Below are 25,370 nucleotides of genomic sequence, written 5' to 3' on the forward strand. Positions count from 1 at the left end.
TTAATTATTTTCTGCATGCCAATGTTATTACAATATTTATTGCTTACAGTAAACTAGCTTTGCAGTACTGCCTCGAGGCCCTTATCACTAACTAAAATTGTAATATACTATATATGTCTGTATGTTCTTAGCTGCCTAGTTGTTTATTTCTCTGCCTCTCCTGCTAGAAAGTAGGTTCCTCTGCAGGAAGGGTAAGGACTTTGTCATGTTCAGTATCTTTAGCAGCTTGATGGGGCCTCTTCCATCACAGGCACCAATAAATACTAGTTGAAGAGATGAAGGATCAACAATTAGGCCTGGACAGACCCAGATGCGAGCTTCCTTGGAACATTCTGGGAGTGCATCCTCTCATATGGTGGCCATGGCTGTCAGTTGGGGCAAGAGCCTGAAGAGTGCTTTTCATTTTTTAAAAAATGTTTTTTAAATGTATTTTTGAGAGAGAGAGAGACACACACACACACAGAGCATGAGTGGTGGAGGGGCAGAGAGAGAGGGAGACCCAGAATCCAAAGCAGGCCCCAGGCTCTGAACTGTCAACACATAGCCTGACCTGGGGCTCGAAACCACATACCATGAGATCATGACCTGAGCTGAAGTCTGGCGCTTAACTGACTGAGCCCCCCAGGGGCCCCCTGAGGAGTGCTTTTCAAAAGCAGTACCATCGCAGTGAATCCTGGTCTAGTGCACTTGTAAGGACAATCTCTGAAGATCTCACCTGTAGCTGTATGAAGAAAAAGACATAAAAATGTTCTATATCTGCTCATTCTTTTCCCTTTCTCTTAATAAAGATAAACATGGTACTGTTGAGTTTTCGCTGTGTTCCTCCCCACTCTCGGAAACATTTCTAATGTCCAGATTAAGTGTTTCCTAAGGGTAGAAAAAGCTATATTCCTTTTGAAGAACAGCCATCTGTGCAGCCTTGGAGAAACCCTAAAGGACTCATGAATGAAAAGGATCTCCGGATTGAAAATCACTTCTCGCTTAATGTCTTCTCTGGCTATTGCTCTGGCAGTTGAATGGGGTCAGGTTTTCATCTTACGTAATATGATGGGACAATTCAACTTCCAATGAGTGTAGCAAATTTCCCTAGAGCTACATAGGACAGAGCTAAGTGGTTACATAAACACATATGGAAACTTAGGAACTTTAAAGAGAGGCTAAGTACTCTGAGGGACAGGTCACCCCCAGGGGAAATTAACAGCTGGGTCAACAAGCAGAGCTCTTTTCCAAGCGACACAGGGATCCCATACAGTTTTATAACCTCACTACTGAGGAGCAAATGACTTTAGGTGTACCTTTTTTTTTTTTTTTTTTTTGGTGACTCACTCTGAGAAGAAAATAAGCAATACCTTTTATCTCAGGATGCCAGGAGAAAGAGAAAGCAATACAGCTATAAACAACCACAGCGCATAGTTAGTATTCAGGGTCAGAACAAGGTATCTGTTGGGGATCCAGCAGGAAACAGACACTCAGAAGGACCAACTGAAAGGATTTAAAGAAGGGGCTAGTTACAGAGGTGTCCACAGCTTAAGGAAAGCAACAAGGGTTAGTGAGGCACCCAGGGACTGACAGCAGCACGAAGGTTATACTACTTTTGGGCCTGTTGAGAGCAAAGGGCAGACGTGGCATTATTGGGCCCAGCAGGCCCTACAGTCTTGGGAGAGGAGCCACTCAGTCAGGGCTGAAGCTGTGTGCAGACAGGGTCAGAGGCATCAGAAAATTGGGGGAAGGGAGGATGACAAGTATCTTTGGCTGGCTTTCTTCCTCCTCACCAATCCCTTGCCGACGGCTCCTGCTGGCCAAAGCCAATGGGAAGCCAGGGGCAAGGAGGTCTGTAAAGGCAAAACAGAGAGGTCAGCTTCCTGGGTGTGGAGCAAGTCAGATCAGGGCAGAGAAGGGGTGGGCGAGCTGACGAGGGCATGAGGACCAGAGGCAGCACGTGGGTGTCTGTCACCCTCGCTACCACTAGACTGCCAGTTGTGGTTCTCGTGTGTTGGATGTGTTAGGCACAGTCTTACATACTTTCCATGAAGAACCTCATGTAATATGTGCTCTTTACCATGAAGCTTCAGGGCCTCTTACCTGCACAGACATCTTTCAAGAGCCTTAGAGGGATGCTAAAAATGAGTTTCCCTAGTCATACTTTTGGAAAATGAGTAAATGTAAGATGTATTTACCTTAATTAAGATTAGTATCTCTTTCTTTTCGAATTTCCTTACCACCATGTTTCCCTTCTTGTCAGGTGGAAGTGAGTTATCTGTGGGAACTTTTTTGTGGGTTTTTTGGCTTGTTTTAATGTTTTTTAAAATAGTTTATTTCTTTTTGAGACAGAGAAAGACAAAGCACAAGTGGGGGAAGGGCAGAGACAGAGGGAGACACAGAATCTAAAACAGGCTCCAGGCTCTGAGCTGTCAGAACAGAATCCAATGCAGGGCTCAAACCCATGAAACGCAAGATCATGACCTGAGCCAGAGTTGGACACTTAACCAACTGAGCCACCCAGGCGCTCCCTCCCCCATTTCCTTGTGTGTGAACTTTTCGGATCTGGTTAACAAGAAGCGGAGTTCGGGTCATGCTTAATTTGTGTTCAGTGGAATATTTCTGGGTGGCTTAGAAGCATCCCAGTGCAGGTAGGCAGGGCTTCCAAGAATGCTCCTTCCATTTACTGTGCTGACCCGTCATGAGACAAAGTGTCAGGCCCAGGGGTCATATCACGGTATGACACTGAGCTGCAGCACATCCCCCTGGATATGTGGCTGCGGAGGAGAGACAAGATTGGAAAGCAACAGAGCCAGAGGCTAGTCTCTGGAAAACTCTTCCAGTCATCAGCTGTGTAAAATTGTGAAGGGAGGATTGAATTCTCAGTGATGCCTAGACACGAATAGAAGTCCTCTCGTGGCAAGAATATACTGTGTAACTCATTGCCTTCAATTGTAACAGCATTATACTTTCCCCCTCTTTTTTGATGGGAATTGTGTGAAACAGAATAGTAAAATTTTGTGCCTGTGGGCATAAAACAATATCAGCACTGCTTACACACAAGTTATTACAAATCCTCCATATTTAAATGTATTTTGTGAGCCACATAGGTAAAACCTAGAGACAAATATACATGTAAATATATGCTAAAATAATGTAACAATGGCTAACATTTATAGAGCAAGGAGTATGCATCTGGCACTGTGCTGAGCATTTATAAATAATTCATTTAGTCTTCATAACAACTTTCTGAGGTGGGCATCACTGTCCTCTTTTTGAACTTGTGTTTCCAAAAGCCTGAACCCATTGTTGACACCAAACTTTGAGGTGAGAGAGGAGTACTTTTCCTGGGAAACATGATTAAAGAAGGACTTTTCTTAGAATAACGCCTCAAGGACTGAAGTAGACCTCAGTGGCTGGGTCCCAGGTTCTAACCATGATGTGTCAAGGGTCAGTAAAGGCAAAGAAATAGCTGCATGCACTTGGCCTGGGACATGAGTGTGTCAGCAGAGATTAGTAGGACACCTATCAGGACGGGGTCTTAACGTATGAGTAAGCTGATGCAGAGAAATTAAAGAAAATATATTTTGGACCTCTGAGTTTTCAGGACTAAGATTTGTATCTCCCATCTAAGTCTGACTCTGAAAATTCAATCAAAGGAATTGTTCACCTTAGCTTCACTGCCTTCAGAAACTGGGTTAACCAACAGAAGGGATACTGGCTTTAGAGCCAAAATAACTGGCTTCAAATCCAAGTTCTGCTATTTATTAGCTAAGTGCCCTTGGAATTTTTCTAAAAATCTTCCTGGGTCTCAGTTTCCTCGACTGTAAGATGGGTATCATTGTGGGACTCAATGTAAGATGGTGTATCTGAAACTCCTAGCCTGTTACCACACAGCAAGCACTTAAATATCAGTTCCCTTTTTGGGGCGCCTGGGTGGCTTAGTCGGTTAAGCGTCTGACTTTCGCTTGGGTCATGATCTCGCGGTTCGTGGGTTCGAGCCCCGCGTCGGGCTCTGTGCTGACTGCCAGCTCAGAGCCTGGAGCCTGTTTCAGTCTGTGACTCCCCCTCTCTCTCTGACCCTCCCCTGCTCACGCTGTCTCTCTCTCTCTCTCCTAGAAATAAATAAAAAATATTAAAAAAAAAATATCAGTTCCCTTTTTGCATTTTTTAAAAGTTTTTTTTAATGCTTATTTACTGTGGGGAGGGGCTCAGAGAGAGAGATGGGGGGGAATTGGGGAGAGAGAGAGGGAGATGCAGAGTCTGAAGCAGGCTCCAGGCTCCAAGCTGTCAGCACAGAGCCTGATTCGGGGCTTGAACCCATGAACTGTGAGATCATGACCTGAGCTGAAGTTGGACGCTTAACCGACTGAGCCACCCAGGTGCCCCTCAGTTCCCTTTTTAAATGAAAATCAAACCTGAACACGTTTTCTGGAAGAAGGTGTTGCAGAAGCACAAATTGCATAGTCCTGTTTCAACACCACCTAACTAAAATGTTCTATGAGCAAACCCAGCCATAATTTAAAAAATTCTGAACTCACCCAACATTTGCCCTCTGCTTTTTCTAAAACTGGAAACCAAGCGGGTAACGTGCACCCATCTGTTCACCCACACCCTGCTGAATATGAAATTGATATAAAAGCTTTCTCAGGCTGTTTATACAGGCCTCAGTGGCTTTGAGGCAGATAGATCTGCTTCAATTAGAACCTAATCCTGCTCACCTCATACTCATAATGCTCTCACTAAAACCAGTGAGAAAGAAAAACAATAGTCCATTTAATTAAATTATGCTAAAGCCTGAATTCAATCCACTGGTGTATTAAGAAGATTTTGAATATTGATTACTGTTCTCTGCACAAAAACTCCACTCCCTGCTTTCTACTCTCTTCCCAGTAAAGAACGTTTCTTCCTCCCTACCCTCACCCCAGCAGTTTTTATTTTACTTAACAAATTAAATAGGCCCAATTCTAGACAGAAAGGAATTATATCCCCCCCCCCCCGCATCCCTTCCTTAAGCTTTCTGTTCTGGCTTCTGGGACTTTCTCTCTGTCCCACCCTAACACCCTGTTTTAGCTGGCCACTTGCCTCCCAGTGACTTCCATTCTTTGGGCAGTACTCTCTCCTCTCCACCTGCTCTCTCACTTCTGCTTCCTGCCTGGAAGGGAAAGCCTGACCTGGCCTGGGCTCTCTGAGCTGCACTAGGCATCTCCTCTTTTTGCCGGCCCAGAAGTTACACAAAGGGTTGTATATGGAAACCTGAGTTAACTGACACCCTGCTTCTAATCTATGGGGATGCTTTGGTGGCCCATGGAGAACCTGCATCCCAGCCCAGCTCTGAATAAAGGTGCTCAATAAACCCCTGACTCCATACTGAAACGGTAAGTAAGACCTGCCCTTAGTAGTAACTGGCTAAGGAGGAAGGATTGGGGAGACAGATTAAAGATGAGAGATTAGGCAGCTACTTGCAAACCTGATTATACCATAAAATAATCCAGGGAGGCTTTAAATAATATTGAAGTCGTAGCCCCACTCTACCTGATTTCATTACTCTGATATGGGACTTAGGATGTATATATCCTATATGATATGTGTGTGTGTATGTGTGTGTGTGTATCTTATGATATATATATATCCTATGATATATATGTATGTATTATTATATATGTGGTAAAAAACACAAAACTTTACCATAACCGTTTTTAAATGTGCAAGTTCAGTAGTGCTAAGTATATTCACATTGCTATGAAACAGATCTCTAGAGCTTTTTCATCCTGTAAAACTGAAACTCCATACCCATTAAACAACCTCCCTTTCCCCCCTCCTCCTAGACCCTGGTAACCACGATACTACTTTCTGCCTGTATAAATTTGGTTACTTTAGATAATCATGCAAGTGGAATCATGCAGTATTTGGTTTTTGTGATGTGCTTATTTCACTTAGCATAATGTCTTCAAGATTCATCCATACAGTAGCTTGTGACAGGAGTTCCTTCCTTTTTGACATTGAGTAATATTCCGTTGTATGTACATACCACATTTTGCTCATTCATTCATCTTTCGATGAACACGTGGTTTGCTCTCACCTCTTAGCTATCAGGAATAATGCTGCTATGAACTTGGCTGTGCAAATACCTCTTCAGGACTCTGCTTTGGATTCTGTTGGATATATATACAGAGTGGGATTATTTGTAATTTTTTTGAGAAAGCTTCATACTATTTTCCATATGGCATACCATTCCCATTAACAGTGCACGAGAGTTCCAATTTCTTCATATTTTTGCCAACACTTGCTATTTTCTAGATATTTTTGTTTAATAATTGAAATTCTAATGGATATAAGGAATTATGGTGATATCTTAGTGATATTGTTTCCTTTATTTTGTTGTTGTTGGGTTGTAGGAGATCTTTATATATACTGGATACTAAATCTTTATCAGATATATGATTTGCAATATGTTCTTCCATTCCATAGGTTACTTTTTCACTATTTTGATTGTGTCCTTTGATGTATAAAGCTTTAAGTCTGATATATTCCCATTTGTCTATTTTTGCTTTTGTTATCTTTTGCTTCTGATGTCACATCTAAGAAATCATTGCCATGTCCAATGTCATGAAGGTCTTTCCTTATGTTTTCTTCTGGAGTGGTGTAGTTTTGATTTCTTACATTTACGTCTTTAATCTGTTTTGAGTTAATTTTATATATGGTGTAAAATAAGGATCCAACTTCAGTTTTTTAAACATGATACCCTATTTTCCTAACACCATTTGTTATGAGGAAGAGAATTTCCTTTCTCCACTGTGTGGTCTTGGTACTTTTATTGAAGAGTAGTTGACCATGAAAGTAAGAGTTTATTTCTGGGCTCTCTGTTCTGTTCCACTAGTCTATGTATCTTCCTATATGTCAGTTTCACACTATTTCGATTACTATAGCTTTGTAATATGTTTTGATTTTAGGAAGTGTGAGTACTCCAACTATGTTCTTTTTCAAAACTGTTTTGGCTATTCAAGGTCGCTTTAGATTCCATAGACATTTTAGGATGGATTTTTCTATTTCTGAAAAAAATACCTTTGGGATTTTCATAAGAGTTACATTAAACCTATAAATCATTTTGAACAGTATTGACATCTTAATAATATTAAGTCTTCCACTCTAGGAAGATAGAATGTCTTTCTATTTATTTGTGGCCCATCAGCATTTGTATTTCCCCTGGCCAGAGCAATTTCTACAACGATGAGCACATTTCCCCTTTCGAGCCAATAAGACACAAGGTGTATTTTTTTTAGACTTCTGAAGCAAAAGTGAGCTCTATTCCTATGTCTCTTGAACTTGAGAAGAGGTAGAGACTAAAGCTATTGTCACCATCTCTCCATGAAGCCTGAGTTGGAGGTCAACACAGTAAAAGGCTGAGACAAAGGATGGAGTGAAACGGAGCTTGGATGATCCCCTTTGAACCCTGAAGCCATCACTACTCCTGATCTTTCCAGTCATATGGGCCCAAACGATTCCCTTGACGCCTAAACCAGTGTTAGGCTGGCATTTCTGTCACTGGCAGCTAAGATCCTCCCTTATCTAGAAAACAAGAAAGTTTGTCAAAGAGTAGGCAACAAGCCATCCAGAATCGAGGCCAGCAGTCCTGGGCATGAGATCTCAGCAACCATAACATTGCTGTCCCCAAGCAGAATCCTACTGAGGCCAGTTTGCATTTTAAGAAGTTGGCCCACCTTGTCAGCCTTGTAAGAACGGCTGAAGTCTCTGAGTCCGCCACATCTCACAGTTCCTTGCAGGCCACTCTTCTCTTCCTCCTATATCCTGTAGGCCCCAGGCACCAATGTTCTGTCCATCAACACTGTTCTCCTGCACTCTAAGGTTTACATGACTCATATGTTCCTACTTGTTAGAACATCTAACATTTCAAAAGGACAAAGTATTCCAATAATGATAAAATTTCCAGTGATGGAATTTTTTAGACACATGAGAGTAGTTGCTTAACATTTTAAATTGCCTTGGTTCACTGTACTCATTTTGAAACCCAACTCATTGCAGACAATTGAATTTGCCTCTGCTTGTAAAGCTTTATATTGATCATGTAACACAATGATACAGTACTTTATTAATCATTATAGAATACAGCAATTCACAGTAGGCCTTACAGTTTACTTCTTCATGGAAAAGTACAAGGTGCCCTCAATAACAATCCAGGAAACGTCACCACCATCATCAATAGTTATTGAACATTACATGTTCCATATACTAGGCATTGTGCTAAAAATTTCACATACATTATCTGATCTAAGCCTCACCAATACTTGATGAGCTAACAGCATCATGAATCTCTTACTGCAGCCAAGGAAGTTAAGGTGCAGAGAAGTTAAGGAACTTTTTCAAAGCGGCAGTCACTAAGCTGAAGACAACTATGGAGCAAAAACCATTAGCGGTGGCACTGGCCTCCAGGGTTCTTTCTGGGTCCCTCATAATCATAACATGGTATTTAATGAAATCAGGAGCTGAAAAATTATTATTTTAGAATCACAGAACTTGAGGGTGTCCAACGTGGCGTTAAAATGAGGGATAAATAAGATCTAGTCAGAAAATCAGAAATGAAATTTATCACACATCAGGGACTTTCTAGCTTCTGCTCTCTGCATTCATTCATTCAGTCACTCATTTATTCAGCATAAACATTCCATAGAAAATGTTCATCCCATAGAAAATGTTGAGGATGCCAAAATTAAAAATAGAAACATATAAGCAAAATAAGTAAGTTCTTTGCTTTCAAAGAAACAACAATGTTGGGAACAGGTGTTATATTATTACCATATAGTGTGATAATGCAGTAATCAGTCACTTAGAGAAGGAGGAGCCAAATCCTTCTGAGGATGTCAGAAAAACTTCATGGGAAAAAAGAGAAGTAGCTTTCAAAGGAAGCCAAATCAGGGAACAGTCATCAGGGAGACAAATGAGACAGCAGGTGAAGGGTCTGGAGAACTGCAGGAATCTGGCTGTAGGAGGTGAGGCTAGGAAGGTGGGCAGACAAGGTCTCACATTTCTCATGCCAGGCTGGGGGATAATTCTTTTTTGGGGTCACAGGTGTTCTTGGTCAGATTTGTAATTAGAAGCAAACCAAAAGTTTAAAGGCGGAGAAGGGTAGACTTGCTGGGCAGGGGATTTTAAGCATTTAAGTGACCTGGTCAGATTTGCTCTTGGGGTGGGACATGGTGGGGATGCTTCTGAGGAGCTGAGGGGACAAGGGATGGGGTTGCAGGGAGTCGGAGTCAGCACCTGTTGCATCAGAGGAGAGCTCATGAGCACCTACCTTAGGCAGGCCTGCGGAAATGGGGAGCAGAGGTGTATTTGAGAGAGATTTAGGAAGTAAACCCACAAAGCTTGATCACACTGATCAGATATAGGGAGTGAAAGAGAAAGAAAAGGCAAGTCTTCCTCTCTGTTTTCTGAACTGGCAGGCAGAGTGGATCGTGAAGCCTCCCACTTCTCTTCTGCAATAGATACAGGTTGCAAACAATTCAATAATGCAGAAGTGGAAGAAGTAACAAGTGAAAATCCTCACGGTGCCTGGGTGGCTCAGGAGGTTAAGCGTCAACTTCAGCTCCAGTCATGATCTTGTGGTTTGTAAGTTCAAGCCCTGCATCGGGCTCTGCACTTGTGGAATCTGCTTGGGATTCTCTCGCTTTCTCTCTCATGTGCGCTCTCTCTCAAAATAAGTCCTTTATCTTTTCCCTCTTTCACCCCAATGCCATTCATGAGGCAAAGCCACTGTTAATATTTTGGTGTGTTCCTTTAGACAGTCTTCTGTGCCCATCCCCGACTCAGTTAATTTTTTAAACACAAAGAGCACTTCTGCTACAAAGACATCTTGCCAAATCATTGAAATTTCTAGACAGACTGCAATCAACCACGCATATCACAGCACTGGGCAAAGTTTCAGGGGACAGTTTAAGTGATGACACTTCTTCCAAAAACCACATCTCTGGGAGTTCATTCTGGGCTCCGTCACAGACTCATCCAGCACAATCATTCGTAGAACCCAAAACTGCTGCACAACATCCAAGTGTTAACATACCACCCATGAAATTGATAAAACTTTTTTAGTAATGATTCCCCTATAATACAGGTATGTCCATCTCCAAGGTTAAATATAAAACATATTCTCTTATGTATTCAGTGCTCTGAAAATGCCAACAGCAGTGTTTGTACGGATGTCAGCTTTCAACTAAAGAATTAGCTACAGAAATTTTTCTTTCTCCTGTCACTTGGATAAAATTACTTCTACAAATCAAAAATAAGGCAAATTGTCACAGGAGGTGAAGAGATGACTTTAATGGCATATGCAACTTCAGTTGAACATGATCACTTGTGCACACACACACACACTATATATATATATATATATATATATATGTTTATATCAACATTTATGTATAAATATATTGATTCCTATCTCTCTCTCTAAATATATATATATATATATATATATATATTCAAATTTTCAGAAGGAAAACAAAGTCTACCTTTTTATGAAGGCAAAATAAATCTCATTGCACCCAGTAGGGTGTATTGGGTAGTATAGATTCAAGCACTGCTTAACCAGGGTGTTGCTTTGGAGTGACAGAACAATGAAGGATTTCAAAAATATTTGGGCAAGGAAGCCCTGTCTAAATCAGATATTTGGAGCTATTCCATAGCTGAGAGTAAATTGCCCAGATTGGTTACAGCATAAAGTGGAACTTAAGCTCTTGGATCTACCCATGGCATACAGAGGGTCCAAACTTAGAAACATCACCCTTTTGCATCTTGGACTGGTGGTTGTCAGGATAGGGTGTCCAATGTGGAGACAGAGGAGAATGACTTCTAGATCTGGGATTAAGGAGAGAATCTGTACACACTGGGAAAGGACAGTCGGTGGCTGTGACTACATGCACGGACAGGCACATGCATTGTCAATGAGAACCCATTCTAAACAGAGTTATTAAAAGTTGAATTTGTTGCTGTCAATCAGACAGATTAAATCATTCATATGTTCCCATTAGAATGCTCACAGAGACATTTTATTAAGTGAAAAAAAGCCAGATGTAGAATAGTTTGCATGGGATATATCATTTGTTTATAAGGCAGGTGGTGGAAGGAAGATGTTTTACATCTATGCTAAAATGATCTGAGGATATAACAGAAAAGGTTTACTAGAAATTACCCTGTAGAAGAGAGCCTGAGAGACTAAATGTCAAGGATAGAGGAACACTTGGTTTTCACTCTTTATGTTTTTATTATTTAATTTTATAAATCATGTGTATGCATTATTATTTCAGGTAGGATAGATGGTAGGTGGATGGATAGATGGATATCCATAGTAGGATTTCTTATATTTGCCCCTTCATATCCATTTTCCACTCTTTTCCACCCTGCCCTCTGTCCTGAGAGGATAACCTTTGATTTCCAGTTGGATTTGGCCAATGGGAGCACCAGGAGTCAATCAGAAGAGAGGAAAGGAGGAAAGTCAGGTCAAGGTAGTGTCCTGTCTTTTTTCCTGTGGAACCATGGCAGATTCCAGAATACAGCAGAAGGACACTGTTGCTGTCAGGTGGCCCTCTCTATATGGCCTTCTCTACCTGTAGATTCTGAAAACTATGCCCTCCCCAGTCCCTTTCAGTTCTCATAGAGGACTGCATCATTCCGTGTAATTGCCCTAAACTCTGCCCATGCTTTTGTAAATCATCCTTTTATTAAACTTTCCTCCTCATATTACTATATCTGAGTGAGCCAAAGATTCTTTCTGGGATCCTAAAAAAACAGAGAGATGATGATGATGATGATGACGACGACGACGACGACAGAAAGAGAGAAAGAGAGAGAGAAAGAGAGAAAGAGAGAGGGAAGGAAGGAAGGAAGGAAGGAAGGAAGGAAGGAAGGAAGGAAGAAAAAGAAAGAAAGAAAGAAAGAAAGAAAGAAAGAAAGAAAGAAAGAAAGAAAGAAAGAAAGAAAGAAAGAAAGAAAGAAAGTTGAGGTGGGGAAGAGAGGGAGAAAGAGTCATAATTAGAAGAAAATCAATGTGAAAAAGGGTGGTCCAGATCTGGGCCCCACATTCCGGAGTTGGACCCCAGCATTGCTTGATTTTGCTAGGACTCTGAGAATGGAAGTGGACTCCCCCCAAAATCACAAAAGACTGAAGAATAAAATTAGCACACCAGTTTAAAAAAAAAATCTTTAATGTTTTATTTATTTCTGAGAGACAGAGACAGCGTGAGCAGGGTAGGGTCAGAGAGAGAGTGAGACACAGAATCCGAAGCAGGCTCCAGGCTCTGAGCTGTCAGCACAGAGCCCGACGTGGGGCTCGAACCCACAAGCTGTGAGATCATGACCTGAGCCGAAGTCGGACACTTAACCGACTGAGCCACCCAGGAGCCCCAACCAGTTTTCTTATTTAAAGCAAAAAGACTAGAGCTTCCAAAGGGACCAGCTATTCAAGTGTGCTGGGAAGCACCTTTCACTCAACAGAAGAATCCACACATAAACTAGATTACACACACGAGCAGACAATGTGGTCAGAGCAATGTGGTCAGAGTCGCTCACCTTTAAAGGACCTAGCCGCCCATGAAGCTGGGTGTACCTGTCAGGTTTAAACCTAAATCAAGTTTAAAGACCAAAAGCTCCTTCTCCCAGGAGCTGAAGGTACATTGCTAACTTTTTTCTCTCTGACAGTTTCTTAAATTTTCTTTGCTGATTCGTCTGACTGACCCATATTCTCTTTAGACATCTTAAATGCCATTTATTCTGCAAAGGCTTTAGACAAACTACTACAGCCATACTTTGCTTGCTCTTCCCACTTTTAATCTGAAGAAACATTTTGCCTTTAGGATTTAATTTGCATATATACATTCACTAATTCTGACAGTTAATGGTATTGACTGATATTGAGGGTCCATCCTGTGTCAGGAGATATGTGTTCCCTTCCCGGCAGCTATAGTGGATAACAAGAAAAGTTCCCTGTGGCCACATAACTCACATTTTAGTGGGAAAAAACAAACAATAGTCAATTTGACCAACAAATAAATATAACACAATTTTAGGCGGAAATATGAAGAAAATAAAACAGAGCAATGGGTTAAAGGGTAGTAGGTCAAGGTATGCTATTTAGGTAGGCTGGTCCAGGAAGGACCCTCTGAGAAACTCATATTTGAGTTGAGTTCTTCATGGAGAGAAGGGACCAATGATTGGAAGGTCTGGAGGATAATCATTTCCAGCAGAGGGAAAGGCAAGGGCAAAGTTCCCGAGGCTGACCCAAGCATCGAGGGTCTGAGGAACAGAGAGCAGGCTTGTGTACTGAGCCTGGGGAGTGACAGGAAGAGGTGTCTTGAATAGATGGGCTGGAACACAGAGGCGTTTGTAGGTCAGAGTAGAGTCAAAATTGTATTACCAGTGCAAAGGGAAGTCACCAGAATGCATCCACCCTGAATGTGATGGGATCTGATTTACATTTACATTTATAAAGGATCACTGTGTCTCCTGGGTTGAGAATGAGTTGCACAAGGAAAAGAAGTTAAGAGGCAATTGAGAGTCCAGGCCAGAGACAATAGTGATCGACACAAAGGTAATAGCAGAGGAGACAGTAACACATGGTCAAGATCAGGATACTTCTTGGAGATAACACTGAAATAAGGTGTCGATAGTTGAATATGTCAGGGTAGGAGGTGGCGACAAAAATCAAGAACAACTCTTTGAGTTTTGGCCAGAGATGAGAGGTGACAAGTGTGATTAACGAGATGGAAAAGGCTCAGACTGGGCAGATGAAATCTCTTCCTGACGACAGTGTTCCTTATTTGCACCCATATGGGCCAAGAAAAGGTTAAGAAGTATGAATCATGTCAAATTTACTGTGGGAAGTAGGAAAAAATAAACACCAGAGAGTAAAGCTACTTGCCATTGTCATCGGGGAAGTTGGTCACAGGACTTACAGAGTCCACTCCAGGTCTCCTGACTATGCCATGTGTGCCAAAGCACATCGAATATTTATAGCAGAACAAATTTTGAAAGAAATATCCCTGGAGTTAGAATTCTTTTGGAAGCAGGGATCCCTGTGTGTAGTAGTATATATGATAACTCTGTTAAGCAAAATATTAAGTTGACTAGAATATCCTGTTTTTCTATTCTAAGAAAGAGGTTAATTCATGTTTAACTTCTTGCATGAGAAAATATCTGGAGAGCTACATGCTGAGTGTTGGCATTCCAAGCTATTTTAATTGTGTTCCCTTTTTTAGGGTTTAATTTACATGTAGCAGAATTCTCCCTTTTTAGGTATGCAGTTCCAGAAATTGTAACAAAAGTTTTCAGGCATGTAACTCCACCACAATTGTCACCTTACAGAGTTCCCTCGGCCCCTTAAGAGTCAATACTTAACCCCCTTGGCCAGTCCTTGATAATTATTGGTCTCATTTACGTCCCAATAGTTTTGCCCTTTCCAGAGGCCATATAAATGAAGTCCTACACTTGAGTCTCTTTTCTTTCAATTAGCAAAAAAACATTTGAGATTCGTCCATTTTGGGGCACATGTCAGTGGTTTGTTCCTTTATATCCCTGACTAGTATTCTGTTGTACAGATGTACCACAGTTTGTTTATCCACTCACAGTTGGTGGACATTTGGGTTATTTCCATTTGGGGGCGATTATGAATAAAACCACTATAAACATTTGCATACAAGTGTTTATGTCGCCATATGCTTTCGGTTCTCTTTGGTAAATAGCTGGAATAGGATTACTGGGTCATGTTACAAGTGTATGTGTACATTTTTAAGAAACTGCTCAAACTCTTTCCCAAAGTGTCTGCGCCATTTTGCAATCCCACCAACGGGCATAAGAATTCCAGTTGCGTTCTTGCCAGGACTTGGTATTGTCAGGTGTTTTTTATCTTAAACATTTTGATAAGTAGGTTGTGATATTCTATTGTGATTTTATCTTTTAACTGATATTGAGCATCTCTTCTTTTTTTTTTTAAGTTTGTTTATTTTGAGAGAGTGTAAGAGAGAGCATGAACAGGGGAGGGGCAGAAGGGGAGAGAGAATCCCAAGCAGGCTCCACACTGTCAGTACAGAGCCCAATGTGGGACTCGATCTCATGAACTGTGAGATCATGACCTAAGCCAAAACCAAGCGTTGGACTCATAACTGGCTGAGCCATCCAGGTGTCTCTTGAGTATCTTTTCTTGGGATTGTTACCCATATGTCTTCTTTGATGAAGTGTCTATTGAAATATTTTGTCTGCTTTTTTAAAATTGGGGTGTTTGTTTTCTGAGTTTTTAGTGTTTTTTGTATATATTATGTACACAGGTCCTTTATCAGATATGTATTGTTTATGTATTTTATCTTAATCTATGGTTTACTTTTTCATTTTTTGTAATGCTTTTCACAGAGGAGAAAATTTTATCAGTTTGTTTTTAATTTTATCATTCATATTCTTTTTGTCTAAGAACTCTTTACCTAACCCAAGATCACAAAGATTTTCTCCTGTATTCATCCAGAAGTCTTATTATTAGGATTTACATTTAGATCTATAATAAATTTCTAACTAATTTTTTAATATGGTTTGGTTATTCTTTCTAAATATATTTTTTAAAATAATCTTTTTCATAATGATAACACATTTCTATCTCATTAATATAAAAAAGTCATTGGCTAGCCTAACTTTCATTTCAATAGAAGTTAAGGAATAGAGTGTAGCTTGGTTTTTCTTCATAAAAATCCCAGATCTATTCAATGTTCATGCATCTTCAGTAATGCCCATGGCTCAGAACTTGGGCACTTCACATCATTTAAAGGCACAGGGTCATGGCTATCTGGCTTGCTGGTGATTTTCAGCACATGACAAGTCAAAGAATTTTGGCTCCTGAGTATGATTTCTCAGGCTATTCCCAACCCGGCTTGGGTTTCCCAGCACTCATCACCCCCTTACCCATCTGTGGCTGCTCATCTTGGAAAGGGACTTTAAAGATAAGGCATTCATAGCCCTCTTCACTGCCTTATCTACAATTTGCCTTTATTACTTTTCAAATAAGGATCATGCACAGAGAACATACGCAGAGGAATCAGAAAATTAATAAAGATCTTATAGTCATTGAAATCTGAATTTCCTGGAAAGGGATTTTTAACCTTGAGGTTTCACCTTGCTTTGTAAGTACTTAGTGAAATGTCTTGGCCACCAGGCTTAAAACGTTTAGTTTTAACACTTCATACCCTAGTGACTAGCCTATGTTTTGCCATCCAAGAAGACAGTATTAAATAAATATGCACTTTATGCATAAATATGCACTTCTTTCAGGATCTTCTCATGGAAGGACAAAATACTTATTTTTTGCTAATTAGACTGAGGAAGAAAGAGAGACAGAGAGAGAGAATATGAGTAGCTATAGTAGAATGAAAGACATTTGAAGGATTAATTCATGTGTGATCTACCCTGAGTGGAGGGCAGAAAGAGATCTGAGTAGGGCATGCATACGACTTGCAGATTTGCTAAGGGACACTGCTGTCTGGGGAAGTAAAGAAGAGGGAGGGACACAATACTCAGGAGAGGGTGTACTGGGAGCGCGGGCTGCAGCTAGGAGCAGAATGGAAGTTGAGTCCCATTATCACACTGGTATGCAGTCCTTCCCATGGCGACTAAGGAAGCTCCCACAGAACGTGGCCACCATGCTCCCTGCATGGATACACAGGAGTCTTGCCTGTCTTTGCTCCAGGACTCTGGTCAGCACTCCCCACCCCTTTCTGGTGAAGTCAATCCTCCGAAGTTCAGCGGTCCAGATTCTTATGGTTCCTCCTTTGGAGGGTGGGGCCCTTGGGCACCTCTAAGGTAGCCACCATATAAAAGGGTAGCGTCCATCCCTGATGAAGGAGGGATCAGACAAGACCCACAGGTCTTCCCTAGCTCCCATAGAGCTAGACCTGGTGACACAGAGCCTCTGAAACTGGGGATGTGTGGCACTAATACACATGTGCTCACACACTGCACGTGGGGTCTGAGGCAGCCACCACACGTCCTTCACTCACGTGACCATCCAACCAGTCTCCCCTGGTGCACTGCACTCACAACCAGAGGGTGGGAAGACCTCAAATCAGTGCTTCCCAGAAGATTTCTTCAGAAAACAAACAAACAGGTAAAAGAGTAAGAATACTTTGAAAACAGAGCCCAACATTTGACTTCTAGGAAGGAGAAGGGTGACAGCTGGTAGAAAAACTGAGCAGTCAGATTGGGAAGAGAGGGCAATTCAAGACCTTCTTTGTGGGAAAAGAGTCTCCCTCCTCCTCTCTGCAGACTGGCCTCCAATACTTGGACCTTGTGTCTTTTGGTACCACTTCTCAGCCTTCAGGAGATGGATTCTGATTAGGCTGGAAAGCATGAGTCATAGTGCAAACGTGGCTGCCATAGAGTTTTCTATCTGAATTTCTCAAAGAAAGGAATTTCTCAAAGAAAGGACCCAGGGCTGGGCAATCACCTGATGATGCCTCACCGTAGTAACACCTGCAATTGTCATTTCACACTGTGGCTACTGTGGAGCTCATTGTCTAGCTAATTGTCTTCTCACAGGAAGGCCTGCCAACACAGATTTCCCCAGGCAGTTCCATTTTTAAACCCGAAGCTATCTTGTTGCTTTGATCCCATCCTTAGGAACCTGAAGATAATCTTGAATCTCTGTTTGGCCATCTCTTATTTTTAACTGTCTCTGCCCATGGTCAGTGCTCAAATAAAGGTTTGATAGGAAGCTAAATGTTTGGATGAGATACAGCTTCTGTTTTTATGTGAGTCTCTGTTAATTGTGTCTGGGTGAATCAGTCTAAAGGTTTCTCTAGCTAGCATAGCTCCATAAGTCAAGACTCCTGGTTTCTGGAGGCTTGAAATCCACCCAATCGTACTATTATTCAGTTTTTCATTATGAGAATAATTTAGGAGATTTTGTGATCTGTCTGGCTAAAAATTACACTATCTTACTACTTGGAACATCTCAACAAAGGACGGGCAGGAACTCGAATAATTGCTTCAGTGTGTCTGAAAAGAAAGGAGTTGATACGTGGAAAGCACATAGGATAGAGTAAACCCTAGTATGAATTATAATTTTGTTAATATCACTACTATTATTTTGATGTAAGTCATCAAAGAAATGGTATTTTAGGTGTCACACATACCCACACAAAAGAAAACATTTATACAATAATAGTAATGGCAGAATCAAACTGCTCCAAAATTTACCATTGCGACACATCTACCCCAAGTTATAGAAATTAGGAAAATTATTGTCGATTTCTCCATACTAGGAATTCAGTCCATCTATTATTGTTCAAGGAAGGGGTCTCATCTTGCGCCTTCCTTCTTCACTTATTTAGGGAACTTTGCCTTCCTTTCCCATAATAGGTCAGGATTCTACTAAATTGAGGCTTAACTATCACTATAGCCTCTGTACAAGATACCAGTAAGAAACATAGAAAAATCAGAGGGTGTTGTCACACATCTTCTTTGACATGGAATGCGACTTTCCTTTACTTCAGCTCTCTCTGTGGCTGCTCTGTCATGGAAGCCGAGCTCTTGCACTTAAAATGTTCTCACAACCATCGTCAACCCTGAAAATCCCTGCACTGAATTCACCCTCGGTCCAAATCCACTGTGGCTTCATCTGTATTCCGAAAGAACTTTGTTTTCTTTTTCTTCCCTTTCCTCAACCCTTTTAATCCTCTAGTTCAAGCAATTAGCTCTACAAATATTAGCTGCAATCAAGGTCTAGCACATGTGGTAATTTTCCCCCTAATAAATCAATCAATTCTTTCTGTGGAGTGTTTTTTTTTTTTTTTTACACCCCTTACAGTCATTAGAGAATTACAATGCTACTTGAGGATCACCAGCAACTTGAATCAGTCAAGAAACGTCAATCAAACTTGCCAGATTTTGCTTTAAAGATGAGAAAAATGGGATAGATTCACAAAGGCCTCTTGTCTTAGAATAGGAAGCTTGATAAACCCTTGTTGAATCCCTCTCAGAGAGGCCTTGGAGTATAATGATCCATTTGGAAGAAAATCAAAATCAGCTTTACCAGTGACAAATTGGACAAAACCCAGAAACTCTCATTAAAAAAAAATCTAAAAATTAATAATTGGAATAATCAGCCATCTAGTGTCTCTAGGCAATACAATATTCTATAATAGCTAACGGGTGAGTACAGCAAAGAAATAAAGAAAGAATCTAGGAAACAGGGATATTTGACTTCTATAATTGGCAAAAAATTTTTAGTTAGAGGGCAACTCAAGGATCACCTGGCCCATGGCTATCATTGTCTCAGAGCTGACTTTAGGGTTACGGGCAGAGGCTCTTAGGGAGAAAGGAATGAGTGGAGTCTGCAGCAGAGCTCCTCAATCCCCAACACTTCCAGTATCAAAGACCAATTAAAATTTTTTTTAAATGTTTATCTATTTTTTAGAGAGAAAGAGACAGAGGAGGAGCAGGGGAGGGGCAGAGAGAGGGAGATACAGAATCTGAAGCAGGCTCCAGGCTGAGCTGTCCACAAAGAGCACGGCACAGGGCTTGAACTCACGAACTGTGAGATCATGACCTGAGCCGAAGTCAAATGCTTAACTGACTGAGCCACCCAGGCGCCCGTAGAAGCCCAATTTTATCTCTTTTTCCACTCAAAAGTTCAGTTGAGGAAATGGTTTCTCTGGCTAAAAAGAATTTAAGAATTACCTATGTAGCCAAGACCATTCTTTTCATAAAGGAGTAAAACGAATGCCAGAGAAATTAGGGAATTCTTGATTTTAGTGTTGGACCCTGTGTCACATCTTCCTCCCCATCCAGCATGGTGCCATATTGTCTCTTACTCTTAGGCAGCAAATCAGGTGAGAATTCCTATGTTTTTGGAATTGCCCCCCCCCCCTTTTTTGCTTTTGTTTTAGAATAACCATAAGGGACAAACAACGAAGCCAAATTAGCATGAGAAGAGTCATAAATGATATATTGAAAGTAAAAGCATAGTCTGCAATTGTACTCTTTTGTCTATATTGTTTCCAGTCCCACTGGAGAATTCTATTATCAACCAGCACCTGAAAGGGGTCATGAGGGAGGGTAGGAAAGGCCTCGTTCCATTTTCCTATGTTATCAAATGTATTGCTATTAAGATTGAGAGAAGTAAAGATTTCAGTAGGATACTTGGTGAAAACTTGCTGACATTAATGACTCAAATTCTCAGAGAGACTGCAAGGAAAATGGTGTCATCACTGTCATTCAAGACATTTAAGATGAAATTTCAAAAGGAGGCTGTCAGGCATAATGACTGCCAGGTTCTATTATATCATTCTCAGAGGGTGGATCACATACACTACTATGCAGCCTGTGGGCGGTTGATATTGAAGTTTGAAAGGAAGCTGCAGAGAGGAGGTGGGGTGGGTGTGGGACCCAAGAGGGGGTGCTTCACAACCAGGAGACATCACCGTTGACCTTCTCATGGTGACTTGGGGTAAATCTGCGATCTGGGGCCTAGGCTTTTGTCTTAGATACCCTGAAATCTGACCCATCAGGACATTTTGACAAGATCATGATCTTAGTGCTGAACAAAATTCAGGAAATTTGAGCTGTAAATCATTGTACCAATTTATTAATTTATGGGAAGAAAATTTCTCTCTAGTGTCTGAAAGTTCGTGTTTGCATGCACCCCAGCCACCCAGGCGCCCCTAGATACCTACGGACCCTAGTCAGCAATCAGGAGGCAGGTGTGTGAGAAGAGCCCTCGTTCTCAACCTTGGCTGCCCACCGCAACTTCCCAAGGGCCTTTGACACTGAGGCCATCCCCTGAAACAACTAAATCTGAATCTCAAGGATTAGAACCCAGAAATTAGTATTTAAGAAACTTTTTTTTCAAATGTTTATTCATTTTTGAGAGAGACAGCGTGAATGGGGGGGTGGGGGACAGAGAGAGAGGGAGACACAGAATCTGAAACAGGCTGCAGGCTCTGAGCTGTCAGCACAGAGCTCAATGCAGGACTCAAACTCACGGATTGTGAGAGCATGACCTAAGCTGAAGTTGGATGCTAAACCGACTGAGCCACCTGGGTGCCCCCAGACATTAATATTTAAAAAAATCTCCTCACATGATTCCAAAGAGCAGCCACAGCTGAGAATCACTGGGTCAGAGCAAAGGACGTTGTCCATCCAGGCTGCCATGAGCCTGGGGCCTCATCCTTTCCACACAGGGGTCTATGCTTTTGCATACCATAGACAGTGGGTTGGTTGGTTGTTTAAACTCGGAACAGATGTAAGTTTGCCAACTTAAAAAATTTTAATATCTATTTATTTTTGAAAGACAGAGAGTGTGCAAGCAGGGGATGGGCTGAGAGAGAGGGAGACAGAGGATCTGAAGCCAGCTCTGCACTGACAGCAGAGAGCCCAATGTAGGGCTGGAACCCACGAACCATGAGATCATGACCTGAGCCAAAGTCGGACACTTAACCGACTGAGCCACCGAGATGCCCTGCCAATTTTTTAAAATTGCCAAGTAAGGATGTATTTAACTATCATTATTCATTAAAGAAAGGAAATTTTAACAAAACTTAAGGACACAATTTTACAACAAAAAACAATGTTGTATTTCTTTTTCTTCTAAGGATCAGGGAAAACTTCATTGTAGGCTAATGCACACTTAAGAACTGGTGCGATCTAACTGCTCTCTACATCCAGAGTCAGGGCTTGCTTCTTGGATTGCTTACCATATGTTGGCTGGGTGTGGTTCACATTAAACCACTGTCTCATGCTAACTACTCCTCTCTTACCATAGCCTTTCCATATACATATTCATAGTATTAAGTTGTAGGTAGTTTCTGCTCCCAGGCTTGGTAATGTTCTGTCTCTTCCTATTACAGAATATGTTGATTTAATTAGCACAGCTCTTCTTAGACATCTTAAACTAAGGTTTCTAGAATGGGTGTAGCACGTGTTGGGGGCACTGCTGCTCCGTTGTTTCACTACTGGACAATGATGACAATTATTCTAAATCTAGGGAAGAATTCATTGGGAGGGCAAATAACCTGCAGTGAGTTGTTTATTGTGGGTGTCAAGTTACATGAAATGAAAAAACTTACTTAGACTATAAACTTAACTTTGAATGTCTCTTTGGAATCTACTGTGTGCCCTATTCTTCTGTGGTCATGGTTTATGTTGCCCCCTTCCTCCTCTGAAAGGCCACTGGCATTTTGGGATCAGGTCTATATTGAGTCGCCTGTCTTTCACAAGACAGCCTCTGGGGGCGCCTGGGTGGCTCAGCTTGTTAAGCATCTGACTTCAGCTCTGGTCATGATCTCAAAGCTTCTGAGTTGGAGCCCTGAGTCGGGGTCTGTGCTGACAGCTCAGAGGCTGGAACCCGCTTCAGATTCTGTGTGTGTGTCTCTCTACCCCTCCCCTGCTCGTGCTCTGTCTCTCTCTCTCTCAAATATAAATTAACATTTAAAAAATTAAAACAACAACAACAACACAATAGCCTCTGGAAGCTACTAAGAGAGGGTAGCTGTGCCGGGAAGTCCAAGATTGTACATCAAGTACAAGTACTGCATAACCTAGAGACTCATTTATGCTGACAATGGCATAAAATACATCTTCCTTTATTAATCTCTTTCAAGCTGACATGCTTAAAGGTGGATCAAGAGAATCAAAACTAGCATCAATGTGTGCTTTTGACCAACTGGGAAAATTCTGTTTTCAGATACCTGTGTTCTCCAAGCACCGAAGAGGTACAATTAGTGATGAGCTGCTCTGGCTTTATCGTTCCCAGCCCAACCCAACCCAAGAGGAAGAGCTTCAAGGCCAAGGGCTTTGCTCAGGATAGCACACAAACCTCAAAATGAAAAGACCTGGATTTGAATCCCAGCTCCACTACTCTCTTGGACAAGTTGCTAGGTCTCTTTGAGCCTCAGTTTCCTTATCTATAAAATGGAGATATCATTTTCATCATCACTTCACATGGTGATTGTGAAGACTAAATAAGATAATTCAGGTAAAATACTGAGCAATATACCATATACCCTAAGTTCTCACGAGAAGTTAACTTTGTGGGTCAGAGCCTAGCACAATAATGTGGCATACAATAGATGTTCAATAAACACACACACACATGCGCACACACATACACATACACACACACAGACACACACGTTCTATATCTGCAGAAGGAAAAACTCAGTAGAAATGCTGAGGTAAAAAGTTATTACTGAATTCTCAACTTTAGTTTTCAGATCTGAACAATGTAACCTGACTTATTTTGCTATATAATCTTGCTCATGACTTTGTCTCTCGTCTCCCTAACTGATGACTTCTAGGACCCTTGCTTTTCTGTGGTAAATTCCTTTTTTTTTTTTTTAAAGTTTAAGAGGGGAGGAGGGGTAGAGAGAGAGAGGGAGGAAGGGAGAGAGAGAATCCCAAGCAGACTCCGTGCTGTCAGTACTGATCCCAATGCAGGGCTTGATCTCACAAACCATGAGAACTTGACCTGAGCCAAAATCAAGAGCTGGACGCTTAATGGACTGAGCTACCCGGGTACCCTGTGGTGAATTCTTAGAGCAGGCTATCTGAGCACAATCTCTTCTTTCCATGACAATGCTCTTCTCTTCCTTATAGATTCTGATACTTCTCAGACCCAGAACCTCATTTCCTTGCTAGTGTTCTGAAGCAACCAAGCATTTTGAAAGAAAGCTTTTAGAAATCTAGATATTTGCACCTGTGTGCCAGGAAAAATTGGGATGTTTTCTATGTAAATGATGGATCGGGAAGAAAAGGAGTTTGGGGAACAAGCCCTGATGGTTAGTCTGATACAGAAAGCAACTCAGTTCAATATTTTATCCTGCTGCATTAACATTTTTCAAAATCAATTAATTATTAATAAATACATATACGTTCTTTTGTCTAAACTCTTCAACTGCCCACCAAAAACAAAAACAGAAACACATCAAAAAATGAACTTCTCAGGTTGCTGAAATTTTGCCATAGGAGCCAAGCTTGTTTCTGAAAGTTTCAACTCATCCAATCAGACAAAAGGCTGAGGAAAGGGGAGGCATTTATCAAGTTACACGGAGGACTCCATCTGTTATCTTAGACCTTTGTTACCAAGTGACACAGGAGGAGATACTCGAAGGCAGCATGAAAGAGTTTTCTTTTACAGATTCATAGTCCAAAGATTTCAAATTAGAGAAAAACAGCAGCAGGAAAGAGAAAAGTCAAGTAAGTGTGATCAAGAAGTCTCCATCCCGCCATCCTACTGACGAGAACCGCCGTGGAGGGTGAAAGTGCCCATTTGGCCAGGATCTGTCCGTTCAGCTTCTATAATAAATGCAGCCAAAGGGGCAGTCACTTCTCATCAGTCACAAAGGTCTCCTCTTTAGACCTCACCCTCACAAAAGCCATTTCTCATCATGCCAAGCCAACAAAAGAAAGTCATCTTTTGCACGGCTGGGGTGTTAAGCTTCGTGTGCGCCCTTGGACTTGTGACAGCCCTGGGGACACCGCTGTGGATCAAAGCCACCTTCCTCTGCAAAACGGGGGCTCTGCTCGTCAATGCCTCTGGGCAAGAGCTGAACAAATTCATGGGAGAAATGCAGTACGGGCTTTTCCATGGAGAGGGCGTGAGGCAGTGCGGGCTGGGAGCGAGGCCCTTTCGGTTCTCAAGTAAGTGACAATTGCATTTGAATTATTTAATACTTTAGGTGTACTCTCCCAACTGTTACAAGGAATTATCTTTAAGAAGGAATTATTTTTAAGAGCTTTGCCCTATTGGAGGCCTTTTGAAACAGACGTGAGCCATTCGAAATACCCAGGAATCGTCCGAGCAATGTTTTCTTCCTAGTTTTTATTATTTTGTTTTTATTAATTATTTCATTCTGTTTTTATTATGACACTATACAGTTAATGAGTTGGTATGGAATTAAGCTTTTTGAGAAGGCAAGCAATTAAATTCTTCTTAAACATTAATATTTATGCTAGAAATTTTGCTATCTTTTAAAAGGGGGGGGTGACTTGGAGAAATAGAAAGCTGTAAGAGATGATCTTCATTTTGTTCTTAAAACAAAACAAAAAGATCAGTGTCATAGGCTCCTTAACCAACTCTAACTTCTTTTCTACCTTGCTAATGACTCTGTAACCCATCTATCCCTGTTTTATCCCTGCTAGGACCTTTCCTGCTGCTAATGTTTTTTTTTTTTTTTTTTTTTCTTTTTTCACCTATTTGAATTACTTGGCTATAGAAATTTAAAACGGATCTGCTATATTAACTGGGAAGGAAATAGATGCCTATTTAGTATAGAAGATTTGAAACTGATTGACCTTCAAATCATGTAGAGAATAGGAGACAGATTTTCCTGTTTGATTTTTGTGAA

The 25,370-nt window shown here is 41.2% G+C and overlaps 1 protein-coding gene across 1 annotated transcript in view; it reads left to right on the plus strand.

The window, feature by feature from the left end:
* The first annotated feature begins 24,410 nt into the window (after positions 1-24,410).
* Positions 24,411-25,370, plus strand: part of CLRN1 (clarin 1) — a 40,832-nt gene continuing 39,872 nt past the window's right edge. The window contains exon 1 of the mRNA XM_039240994.1: positions 24,411-24,663. Within this exon, the coding sequence (XP_039096925.1) occupies positions 24,411-24,663 (253 nt within the window). The remainder of the gene's footprint in view (positions 24,664-25,370) is intronic.

The sequence above is a fragment of the Hyaena hyaena genome, unplaced genomic scaffold (genome assembly GCF_003009895.1).
Source record: "Hyaena hyaena isolate Hyena2069 unplaced genomic scaffold, ASM300989v1 scaffold_186, whole genome shotgun sequence".
NCBI classification, from domain to species: Eukaryota; Metazoa; Chordata; class Mammalia; order Carnivora; family Hyaenidae; genus Hyaena; species Hyaena hyaena.